General features: G+C 37.3%; 1 protein-coding gene across 2 annotated transcripts in view; it reads right to left on the reverse strand.

Annotated features, from left to right (window-relative positions):
- Positions 1-452: 452 nt before the first annotated feature.
- Positions 453-12,712, reverse strand: part of ARIH1 (ariadne RBR E3 ubiquitin protein ligase 1) — a 119,937-nt gene continuing 107,677 nt past the window's right edge. The window contains exons 11-14 of one of the 2 annotated variants that reach the window (XM_032621874.1): positions 11,456-11,513; positions 6,462-6,722; positions 4,956-5,068; positions 453-3,817 (exon numbers count right to left, since the gene is read on the reverse strand). In XM_032621874.1, the coding sequence (XP_032477765.1) occupies positions 3,733-3,817; positions 4,956-5,068; positions 6,462-6,722; positions 11,456-11,513 (517 nt within the window). In that variant the 3' untranslated portion in view covers positions 453-3,732. The remainder of the gene's footprint in view (positions 3,818-4,955; positions 5,069-6,461; positions 6,723-11,455; positions 11,514-12,712) is intronic. The other variant, XM_032621875.1, reaches the window with a different exon arrangement.

Raw genomic sequence — 12,712 nt, forward strand, 5'->3', positions numbered from 1 at the left:
GGACTTGGCTAGAATATCAATAACAAAGATCTCAACTTTGGGACCTCTTTAAGACAACTCTCCCTCCATTCCTATGGGAGATATCAGCTTCTAAAAGTGAGCTAAGTGGAAGTAATGTGAAGCAGTTTTAAGCATGAGAATGACTTTTTAAATATTTTATCTTTATAAATTGACAGACATCTACTGAGCATTTAATATCACTGTTACAACATGAATAGCAATCTAAATTCAATGTTCAAGACACAGAAATTGGAAGTCTTCCAGAAAATGCTCTGAAGGCTTCATTAACCAAGGTAATTGTTGGGGATAGTCTCATTCACAGTTCCCTGAAAAGAAACTGAACCAAACCTTGACATTTCATGTTAAGTAGGAACAGTGAATAAGGCACATAATACAGGTGACTGTTAGGCCACCGTCTTTTTTTTTTAACTATAAAAATAAACATAAGTAACTAATGGAATAACAAAATAAAAGTTTATTTTATTAGAATTAGGAATGTTCTTTCCCTCTGGGCAACCTGAACAGTCCAGTTACAATGAAAATCTAAGAACAGTTATTTCCACAGCACAGGGTGCTCTATGCACAAAATTACAGGGTTAGGAGCATTTAATCAATTTACCGATCTGATTGTCTCACCAACCCGCCCCCTCCCATCCCCCAAGTGCTCTATACTGGGATTTGTAGCTAAAAGATTTTGTTACATCAAGTCCTTTTCTCTCTTATACTAAATTTCAGTTCCTAATCATGGTTGATCCACATTGTACACTGCAGATTCAACCATTTCAAATCAAGTCAGTCAGTCTTGGATCTGTTATATTTGTGTGTATGTATACACCTGTGTATTTAATGTATTTATTTAAACACACATAAAACACATACAATCTGGGTCGCAGCAGATTACACAGAATTTAGAGTCTGATGATATTATATAGTACTCAATTTTACCACTGTGGTTTGTATCCTGCGCTTTGGATCGACATTTTATTGTAAATCATTTAAAGTCCATCTACTGCTCGATGAATTGTTCAGATGAAGCATGCACTTTTCAGAAGACCTCAAGAAGACAGGGAGACCCTGGTGCTGACCATGAATAGAGCCCTCTGACAGAAAGACTTAGGTAGGTGAAACAGGGAAGCTGTCATACAATATGGCTTGCCTATCCCAGCTGGGGTCACTGAAGTTACTAACAATGAAAGCAATTAACTCAGGGAATTCTGTCAAATATGGAGACAGCTGTTAAAAGCCTGGAAATGGAAAATGCCAATTCATCTTGATCCATACAAATTAGGGAATGCACCCACAATTGCTATACCCTCAGGTAATATGCCAACACTGAAACTAGAAAGCAGCTCTAAAAAGCGCTGTTCCTCCATGGGTGGGGGCTGATATTATGAAGTGCACACATTGTTTTTGGATACTTCTTGTAAGGGGAGCATATAAAAAGGATTTATGACACTCAAACTTACATACTGCAGTTAACTGGTAAGGTTTTTTAAGAACACCACACATACACAAAACATTTTAATGGAACCACATATGTCTAGATAGCAACTCTGGCTGCTTTTCAAAGTTACCAGGGAAAGGAACTTATTCAAGCTTTCTTTAAAAAAAAAATCCTTAGTTTTGATAAATGTCTTTTAAGATTGATGCAGTCATTGAAAATAAAGTCAAATGGTTGACAGGGAAAGGGGAGGAGAAGAGAATACGGAAGAAGCAGACACCGAGTTCAGATTTGCACCTAAAGTGGCAAGAGAAGGGAGGATAAAAGGTACAGGTAAAGTTGATCCTAAAGCAACAAGTGGTTTAAGGAAGCAGCATAATATATTCAGCAAACATTCACTGATTTTTGATGGGAAAAGAATAGTTGCAAGTACATCTCATGTAACAACCTTTTCTAAAAGGAAAAGTAGGGTTGATTTAGCAAAGCCTAACTTAGGCAAAAGGCCAGAGGAAAGTGAACCTACTTCCCAATGATGTAATAAGATGTACAATGCAAGAGCAGACAAAGCTGCCTCACAAACGGTAAACACTCCCTAGGCTCAAGACATTTAGAGGAAGACAAAGAGGTCCTTCAGCCACAAGTGGTATTTAGTATTAAGACCTCAATCTAGTTGCCTAGTTCACTCTGTACTCCTGTATAAAACTGACAGATTTAGGGATGCTAATCTGTTGAAAAATACCACAGCAAGAATGGCCTAAACAGATACATAGTTAATAAAACCACCACCACCCTTTACTTTTAACATAGCTCTTAGTAGAAATTTCATAAAAATGGACATCACAGCTAAAACACGTTATTAATTCTCCTATTTGCTGACAATAGAAAAGAAGCAAACAGTGGTTTCTATTTAAATGCACTAGATGGGAATATCAAGTTCTAGGGTGTTTGCCTTCAAACTGAACCCACAGCAACACACATAAGCAATTTCAGTATCTGCCATTTTTAATTCACAATCTGAAACTAAGTGAATGGCTATTTATTTATATTTAAAGGAAAAACATTCTATCTGACACCCTAACGTAAAGAAGGGGTGAGAGAAGAGCCATAACTAAAATCTTAAAAGGCTCAAAGCAGCAATTAAGGGAAAAATTTTTTGAAATGTTTCCTCTGGATGTGACAGGAAGCCTTCAGCTATATGACACGGGCACACAAAGGCTTACGTAGATGCATGAGGCCGTGGAGAGGGATGAGGTTAGGGACTGGGTGATTCTTGAATTGCAGCAGCAAAGCTCCCTGTTGCAGCCCTTATCAGGCCATGGCATTTAGTCAGAACTTGACTTCTCTATACCCAACCAGGAGCTGGGAATTCAGGGCATGAGGCCCATGGCTAGCAACAAACATATCAAACCAGAGAGGGCAAAGTAATCTCAGGAAAGGGAAATCAAAGAGCTCTAGATAGGTCTTCCAGAGGTGCTAAACCAACACACCTTTTAGTCCAACCCTCAACCCTGGAAAGATAAAGCAAACTGAAAGAAAATGCACAGCAAAAGACATAATCTTGAAGATTTTTAAAGAATAAATATTTTTTGTAATTAAACATTATGCAAACACGTGCCACGCTTGCTTTGTCCATGCATATGCGCTATATACAATTTTGAAAAATACTGTGTTGTCCTCTTGTTTTAAAAGTCATATACAAAGTTTTTTTGTTTTTTTTTTTTGTTTGTTTGTTTAACCCCTCTTTCTGCCTACCCTCTTCCCCGCCCCAAGAATTTTCTTTACAAGGAACTACTCATCATTCACTCATGACCTTGGGGTACGAGAAAGAGACAGTCTGCGTGTTTGGGTGTATCTGTATGTGCAGGGGAGGAAGGGGAAGAGGTCCTTTACCAAAGTACAACAAAATGGCTGGCTTGGACATGAAAAGCAGTGTCAAAGAGCTATTTTAAATTTTAACTGTACTACACTCAGGAAAAAGAAAATGAAAAAAAGGAGTCAGCTTTGAGAACGAAGCTACGTTACAAGTTAAAGTTGGAGGGCTTTTAGTGTGTCTGTCACACTTTTGTTGGCGGCCTAGAATACTGTTGTACAATGGTTTATCTACCTTTTTTTATTACAATATAATTTACTTAAACTTTCCATTAACAAAACAGAATTCTGGTACTATAGACCAGTGGTGTCAGAATAGGCTTAGTGCCTCCTTGTTTGTATTTGTTTTGTTTTGTTTGTTTTAATTGCATGAGCACTCTAGACGATAAAGTTTTCAGAGTTCATTTTATGCAGGGCCATTCTCAGTCCTCAATGTACTCCCACAGATCTTTTTCATAGCCTTCATGCACATGCTGTAACAAAACCCTTCGTCGACTCTCACAGTATCTGTAATCAAAGAGAAAAAAAAAAAAAAACCCATTGTCAGCCTCCAATAATTAAAAAAAAGAGGCATTTACTTATTTTTTAAGGTCCCTACAGTTTATTCAGACTCAGAACCAAGCACCTGCTTTTTGTTGTTGTTGTGCTGTTTTTTTTTGGCTGTTCCGCATGTCTTGTGGGATTTAGTTCCTTGACCAGGGATTGAACCCAGGCCCTCAGCAGTGAGAGCTGCGAGTCCTAACTACTGGACCGCCAGGGAATTCCCCCAAGCACCTGTTTTTGTTTTTAAGAGGCACATTTTCAGGTCTAGATGTAAAGACATGACTATTTCTCATTTTAAAAAGGTATTTTTTGAAGTTCCCAGTTTTGGGAAATTAATTCTAGAGCAATAAAATAAAGGCCTTAGAAATCATCTGACTCAATCTTGTCATTCTACAGGTAAGTAAACAGTTTTAGGAAGAAGTAGTTTCAGGGGTTATTTATTCACATCTGTAAAACCTTAAAGTACTAGTGGCAGCTATTGCTGGCTAAGGGAAGTGAAAATGTTACTTAGGACGACATCTCCAAGTCTTCCAAATTCCCAGAGATTTCTACTACTATTAAAAAGATATTAGTATTTGCCAGAAAACAACTGTGGGAGAAAGAGCTCCATGTTGAGAAAGCAAACATTCTGCATCTTTTACTTAAGTGGTAACATATCTTAAAGTATGACCTATCTGTAGGACAAAGTAAATTTCTCCTTAGAAAAACTCTTTAAAAAGTCTGGGTAGCTCACTTGTCAACAGCCATGATCCACAAGATCCCTAGGCTAGGGCCAGCATCCTAATCTCACCCCTCATCCTAATAGCCACTTGCCCTTTCGGGGCTCCTTCTTCCTGTCAGGACAGCAACTACATAGACAAAACTGCATGGAAGAAGCAGAATCAGCCAGTGGGATAAACGGCTGATTTCCTCCCTACGCCTGACTAGCACTATCTGGAATCTGTTGCCCAAAGGACAGAAGCAATCTGTGAGAAACATAGCAGCTGCTCAGTTACTGAATATGCTAAACCCAAGTTTCACCATCATCTAACTTCTCCACTAAGGCATACCAGACCACCGGTGGCCGACATTTTTGTTCAACAACTACTGGAGAAAACCTTACCTGTACTTATCTTGTACTTTCTGCTTTATATCCTGCAGAGAGTCTTGGGAAATATCTCGTTCAAGGTAGCCCGAGAGCACCTCTGTGGCATTCTCTAGATCTGCTTGGTTATTCTGTAAGAGGAAGAAGAATATATAGTAAATTTTGCCTTCAAAAGAAAGCTAAAAGATAAACCATCTTAGCTGCTTCCTTGATAGACTGTGGCTCAACACCAATTTTGTAATTTTCACAGGTGGTTTCACTGCACCTGTAAAGCCCTTCATCACTTTCACCCCTAACAACTTGTTTTTTCTTGTTCAGGACAATTTTTTAAACATTAAAAAACTAAAGATTTATCCATTACCTCTGGAAGAATATTAAGGACAATCTGAAAGGACATAAGAAAAAGTTTTTGGAATCTTCCAGTTCTGAAAACTGCTATTGGCTAAAGCTTGAGGAAAAATAAGAAACCCATTATTCTTTGTATCTAGCTAGATTATCTACTTCTTATAAGAGAACACTGTATGGAAGATTAAAATTTTGTTATCCTTTACTACTATGGCTAGTTCTATATATTTACCCATATAAATTCCCATCTACTAGTCACTGTTATTACCCAGCCATCTATCAACATCAATGTTGCATGCATCAATTTTAAATGAGCATCTCTACTTGAAAAACCTCTACTGCTAAAAGTCCCCCTTTTAGTCATTACTTCTCCACGAAAGGCAAGCACCATATTAACTTCTAATACCATGTATTAGTTTTGCCTGAATAAAGACTTTTGAAAGAACTTACGACGTGCCAGGTGTTACATAAGCATTAAACATGGATTGTCTCACTTAAACCTCTTAACATTTATAGAAAAATTATCCCCATGCTACAATAGAGATATAGACGAGGTTAAGTAATTTGCTTCAAGTCAACAGAGCTAAAAAGTGATGAAGTCAAGATTCAAATTCAGGGCTAATTCCAGAGCCTGCACACTAAATCACTAGCTGGCTAAACCACATCACTTTGAACGTAGTTTACAGCAAGAAATCTAAATTTCTTGTATCTTCCTAATAAACACGAAACTTTTCTTTTTTAATTTTTAAAATTTTTATTCATTTTATTTATCTTTGGCTGTGTTGGGTCTTCGTTGCTGAGCGCAGGGCTCTCTCCAGTTGTGGCGAGCAGGGGCCACTCCTCGCCACGGTGCGCAGGCTCCTCATTGCAGTGGCCTCCCTGGTTGCGAAGCATGGGCTCTAGGCACGCGGGCTCTAGAGCACAGGCTCAGTAGTTGTGGCGCACAGGCCCAGGTGCTCCGCGGCATGTGTGATCCTCCCAGACCAGGGATCAAACCCACGTCCCCTGCACTGGCAGGCAGATTCCTTTCCACTGCGCCACCAGGGAAACCCTTAACACTAAACTTTTAATCCACATTTTTGGGCAGAGAGTAAGCTTTAAAACTCTATATATCTATGAAAGGCAAGTAGTCCTATGACACACAGGTGGTTTTTTTCCCCACTCAGTAACTATTCCTACCTCAAAGATAATGGACTGGTTATTCTTTTTGAGGTAGAAAGCGAAGACATAAGTGTACATGAGTGTGGCACGACACTGGCAGAGGACATCAACTGCTTTCTTCAGGAACTGCACCTCAATCCAGGACATGTTGTGCTGTTGCATCTCTTCCATTTTCTGCTTCACCTGAGCATATAGTTTGTGCTCAAAGCGTAGACTCTGCATGTGGTTCATATAGCGATTACAGTAGAACAGGTACCTCTGAAGGGCTGCCCTAGATCGCTGTCCCATTAAGAAAAATTAAGGTCACATAATTATAACAAATGTATTATATATACACAAAAGCTGATATCATATTTACTGATGAAACAGTATAGGAATTTAGGCTAAAATCGGGAACAAAGAAACATCTACTGCTACCTTTGTTATTTAGTATTTTTTGAATGTCCTACAGCTGTACTTTCCAATACAGCAGCCACTAGTCACAGGTGGCTATTAAAGTAAAAAATTCAGTTCCTCAGTGTTCAACAGCCATATCGCAGTCAGTGCCTACCATGTTAGATAGTGGTAATAAAGAACATTTCCATCATTACAGAATGTTCTACTGGATAGCTCTGTTCTGTGGTATGTAATAAGGTACATCAATATTTTAAAGTAGAAAACAAAAGAGAGGCAACCAGACATCATATAACACCTAATATAATGGAACAGAAACTATACAGTACCACCAGTTAAGTGTTCTGTGTTCTTTCCACACCCCTCCCCAAATCGAGTCTGAATTCAATTATCTAGAATTAACCACCAGTTTCAGGAAATTCAGGGATAGAAGAACCTATTAAATAAAACCAGGCAGTTGCAATCAGCAAATCCAGAATGTGTTAAATTCTACAAGAAAAATAACTTAGTTTCCTCAACAAACAAATGGCAAGGGAAGAAAAACAAACCCCCAAAAAACCAAAAAACTGAAAGGACCTATAGATTAGAGGATCACATCCAACTTGTGCACCTGTATGGATCCTGATTTAAACCAACTATAAAAGAAAGTTTATGAGATAAATGGGGACCATTTGAACATGGATAGTTGATGATATTAACAAAGTACTGCTTTAAGTATATAATATAGTATAATTATAAAATAATACAATAAATATATATACAAACATAATTATGGTACTACAGTTTTATGAAGTCTTTTAAAGTACATGAAGTATTACAAAAATATAAATATATATATATATAAAAAATATCAGGTCTAAATTTGTTTTATATTATTTATCATACTGCAAAAAGAATTCACATAGGTCTCTCCCATTATACTGTAAATCTCTAGAGGAGATACAGTTTTAAAAAAGTAATCTTGGGGGAATTCCCTGGCGGTCCAGTGGTTAGGACTCTGCTCTCACTGCCAAGGGCCCAGTTTCAATCCCTGGTGGAACTAAGATCCCACAAGCCTTGAGGCCCAGCTGGCCAAAAAAAAAAAAAAAGTCATCTTGTTATCTCTAGCACCTAATACGCAGAAAATGATAAATGCTTGTTAAATGCAACCACCATGGAAGGGTTTCCTACCACACATACATATTTCTTTTCTTTTACTATCACCTCCTCTTCCTCTCCTCACGCCTTAAAGCCTACTAACAGCACAGATACTACTAGGCCCTATGCTTGGTCTCTTGCTTAGAAATACTATCTCTGAACCACATAACTAGCCAATCACATGATCCAGTATCATACAACATTGAAACACCTCAAAAAACCTACACAAGCCATATTATTTCAGCAGTCAGGTAGGTATTTAAATCAATGCTTACACGATGGAAAATTACTCCAATTATATCTAAAAATATAATATGTAGAAAATAAACTGCTTGGCATTTTATCTCCCCCCAAAGCACTAATATTTTTAAGCCTGTCAAATTCCCAAGATGAAATGGAAAACCTAAATCACATATTAAAATGTATGTTACAGGACTTAACGATACCAGCATTCGATTTAATGTGACCAACAATTCTCAAACAGCTTGCATCACTAAAATACCTTTAAAATCAACATGAAAGAAAACCCACACCAACACTGCAAATAAGACCCATTTTTAATCAAATGCCAGAATCTGGATTGAGAAATGCAACCAGTATCCTGAAAACACTTTGGAAAAACAAACAAAACAACAACCTGACTGCTTAGAACAGAGGTGGGCAAACTCTGGCCTGTGAGTGAAATCCAGCTGCTGCCTATTTTTGTAAACTAAGTTAACTTGGAATACTGCCATGCCCACTCTTTTAAGTCTATGGTTGAGTCAGCATTTCAAGAGCAGGGACAGAATTGAGTAATTGTAACAGAGACTATATAGTCTGCAAAGCTGAAAATATTTACTATCTGGCAACTCACAGGTCTAGTAGATAAGAAAATTCAGGGAATTCCCTGGTCAGGGAACTAAGATCCCACAAGCCTTGAGGCCCAGCTGGCCAAAAAAAAAAGAAAATAATCTTGTTATCTCTAGCACCTAATAGGAAAAGAAAGAAAGTCTAGTAGATAAGAAAATTCAGAGAATTCCCTGGTGGTCCAGTGATAAGGACTCTCACTGCCAGGGGCCTGGGTTCGATCCCTGGTTAGGAAACTAAGATCCTGCAAGCTGCACAGTGCAGCCAAAAAAATAAATAAAAATTAAAAACAGAAAGAAAAGAAAATTCAAATGTCCACCCCTGTCATAACTGTGGCATAGTATATTAAGTCAACAACTTTCTACAACACAGGCAACATCCTTCCAAGGCACTCAAAGTACCATCTATGTTCTTTCTGTATTGTGTGCCAACCTTCTAGTACTTTTTAAGAACTACAACTCCCAGAAAACACTAGGCCTGAGTATGGAAGTAGGGGAAGTGAGGAAAGAATATGCTAGATGTGTGCAATGGTGTGCTCCATTCTGGGAGATATGGCTCCCACTTAAATAAACAAACAAATACAGGCACTCATATGAAATTTTTCCCTGTACACCCAAAGGATCAGAAGATTCTAGTTTAGTCCAAAAGAAATGAGCTAGAAAAATAATGCATTCTAGCATCTACAATCTACACATTAGCAGGGCTTAGAAGCTATGCTCAATAATCCACCCTCCCTGTGGACCTCAGAAAGGGATTCTACCAGTACCCAAATGCAGACCAGGTAAGGCCAAGGATAACCCATATACTTTTTGTTGTCAGCAAATACCATATTCTGGCTAGATCTAACTAGACTACTCTTCATTCAGGATAAGTAAAAACTAAAAGTCTAACATGGTTATTAGGAAAAAGGTAATGCAGCATAAGAGAAACAGAACAGTTCTCTATGGACTCAAAAAAAATATTATCAAAATTAGAAGAAAATTTTAGGAAAATTTATGGTCTCTTCAGCAGAATTTAAAACAACTGTGACTGCTTAAAACAGAAGCAGAAAGCCATGAGGGCTAAGATTTAAAAACAAACAAACCCAAAACAGAAGGAGATGCAATGACAAACTGAGCTAAATAAAAATGCAACGGTAGAATTGATTCCAAATGGGAGGTAAGAAAAGCATGACTGTCATTGTAGAGTTTTGTATATAAAGATTACATGGGGTGATGTTTCTCAAACTGGAGTCTAAGGATGCTAGACAAAACTGGAGTAGGGGTGCCAAATGATCTGGTTTAAACAGACCATGGAATGTTTAAGTATTAAAAATCTGATAATAACCTAAAGAAAACACAAACACTCCGGGCCATATGAATGAACTTATGAGAATCAACGTTTTCAGGTCTTACATTTGTGAAATGGCTAAAACTGGCATCAAGCAGGATTACTTAAACTGCACCAGAGTTGAGAATAATAAGTGATAAAAGAATATATTAATAATAAATTCTGATCAAATCAAATTTTGATGCACTGTAGGGGTGAATGTACAATAGGTGAGATATAGAAAACTGGTGGGAGAACAAATTATCACATGGCACTTAGTAGTACGGGTAACCCTAAATTTAAAAAACCTGGTCTGACAACAGTCTATCAACAGTAATTTAATTTCAGCAAATAACTTATCTGTCAAATTAGTTTTAACTTGAGTTCCACTGGTTTTGTGGTCTTCTTGGTTTGGTTGTATAGTTGCTTAAGAGTTTACAGCTAGTTTTATGTTTAAACATAGTTAAGTCGTATTATAATAAATATAATTTAAATCAACATTGGAATTTGTGGGGTTTTTTTCCTCCTTTAAAAGGATCACAAATATTTTGAATGTCTGTAATATGACTGCCTAGGTTATATAAATATATTCCTTTGTATTTATGGTAATTTAAATTATAATAAATTTTAGAGAAGCATTTAAAAAGTGAAACAATAACAAACAGGTTTTGTTTTGGATTGCATCCTGGCAAGACGAGCCATTTAAAAAGATTTTGGGGGGACAACTGGGGAATTCCAACACAGAATCGATGAATGTAAGGAATGATTAAATTCCAGGATTCTACAATTATGACAGAATTATCAGGCTGAAAGGAACTAAAAGTGTTACCGAATCTAATCCACACCTAGGATTTGAATCCCTTCTACTACAATAGTGGGTTATTTCCCTATCCAGTAAGAGGGAAATCCCTACCTCCTGAGACAGTTCATTCCAAATCAGCTCACCTAAAATCATTAGAGCTTCTTGATGAACAATGAGATAATTAATTAATTAAAAGAAGTAAGACTGCATATAAATTGCAGCAGTGCCATTTAACAAATATTGTTCTTTAGTCTCCTTGCTGGGAAGGGAAAGTCTTGATACTGAAGACTACTGAAACCTGAAAGTGTGCTAGATTAATTTTAAAAATGCAAACAAACTTATAAATAGGAATACTCCTGATATGCATTTTGCATAAGATCCCCTCTCTACAGGTACACAGATACCCAGTATTTACTGGAGTGTCATTTCAACAAATCTTTCAGAACTGAACACTCCAGCTAAATCATTCCCTCATCAACATAAAATGCATATTCCTGTTCAACTGTTTGAAAATAAATGTACTTACCTCCTGAGCATCTCTTGCTGCCTTTGCATCATCCTCATTATAGCGGTTACAGTTGTACCTTAAAGTAAGTGAAGAGGATTCCATAAAGCCATAAATCAATGAAAAGGGAACAAATCACAGAATTTTAGCCTGGATTTAGAGATTACTTAGAACCAATACTCTCCTTTACACAGATAAACTGAGGTGCAAAAAAACAAACAAACACCCCTAGTGTTTGAATCCTTTCCATAATAGTGTGTCAGTTCTCTACTAGTAACAGGCAGTTCTCCACCTCCTGAGGCAGTCCATTCAATTCAGCTTACCGATAATCATTAGAAAACACTCTTATTCTAGAACTTCCACTTACCAACTGTAGTTTGAACTTCTAATTCAATTTTTGAAGAAAGAGATCACCTCATCTCCTAGGTTGTCTGTTATTCAGCCAAATATTCCCAGTTTTTCCAGAATTACTCACCTTATTTTCACTTGTATACACACCAAAGAAGACCAAATGCTGACAGACTGCTATGTAACAGGTACTGTGCTATGTGCTTTATATGCTATTACAGTTTACAAGAATCACTGAATCTTCCTAGAGAGGTCAGCTCAGAGTGGAGATGTATAAAACTGGCACTTCCCTTGTTCCTCTGTTTTCTTTTATGGGAACCTACATTACAGGAGCAGCTGATGTATACGGAGTGTGAACTACATACCATCCAACTTACTAAGGACTTCAACTGTACTATCACGTTTAATCCCCTCAAGCACCTTATGAAATATTATCCTCATTGAGCAGATGAAGAGAAGATAAGCAACATATTTAAGGTCACAAAAATAGAGCTTCAGAGATGGAAACTAAACTTATGCCCATCTGGCAACTGAGGCCCATGCTCTTAACTAGTGAGTTCATGTCTTCAGAGTCTTTTAACAGTAATCTTCTTAGAAGAATTTTGAATTTAATGTAAATCTTGTTAAACTGGATTCATTATTCCAGCTTGCCAAGTCCTTCAGGATTATAATGGTTTATATAGTCAATATCCCTCTTTGATGTTACCCCAAAATGTATACAAGATTCTTATACTAGTTTAAGAAAATCATTAGTACAACTGACCAGAAAAGCAGTATATAGTTGATGTGAATAAAAAAATGAGGACAAAGCTTTTCAGCAAACCTTTAAAGCGTTCCACTAGAAGGCACAAACCTATTATCTGTACTCCAAGAAATGGTCATTCAATTAATCCCAAACCTCCCTGTCCGTATTCACAGCCTAGGCCACAA

This window comes from Phocoena sinus, chromosome 2 (assembly GCF_008692025.1).
Source record: "Phocoena sinus isolate mPhoSin1 chromosome 2, mPhoSin1.pri, whole genome shotgun sequence".
In the NCBI taxonomy this organism is placed as follows: Eukaryota; Metazoa; Chordata; class Mammalia; order Artiodactyla; family Phocoenidae; genus Phocoena; species Phocoena sinus.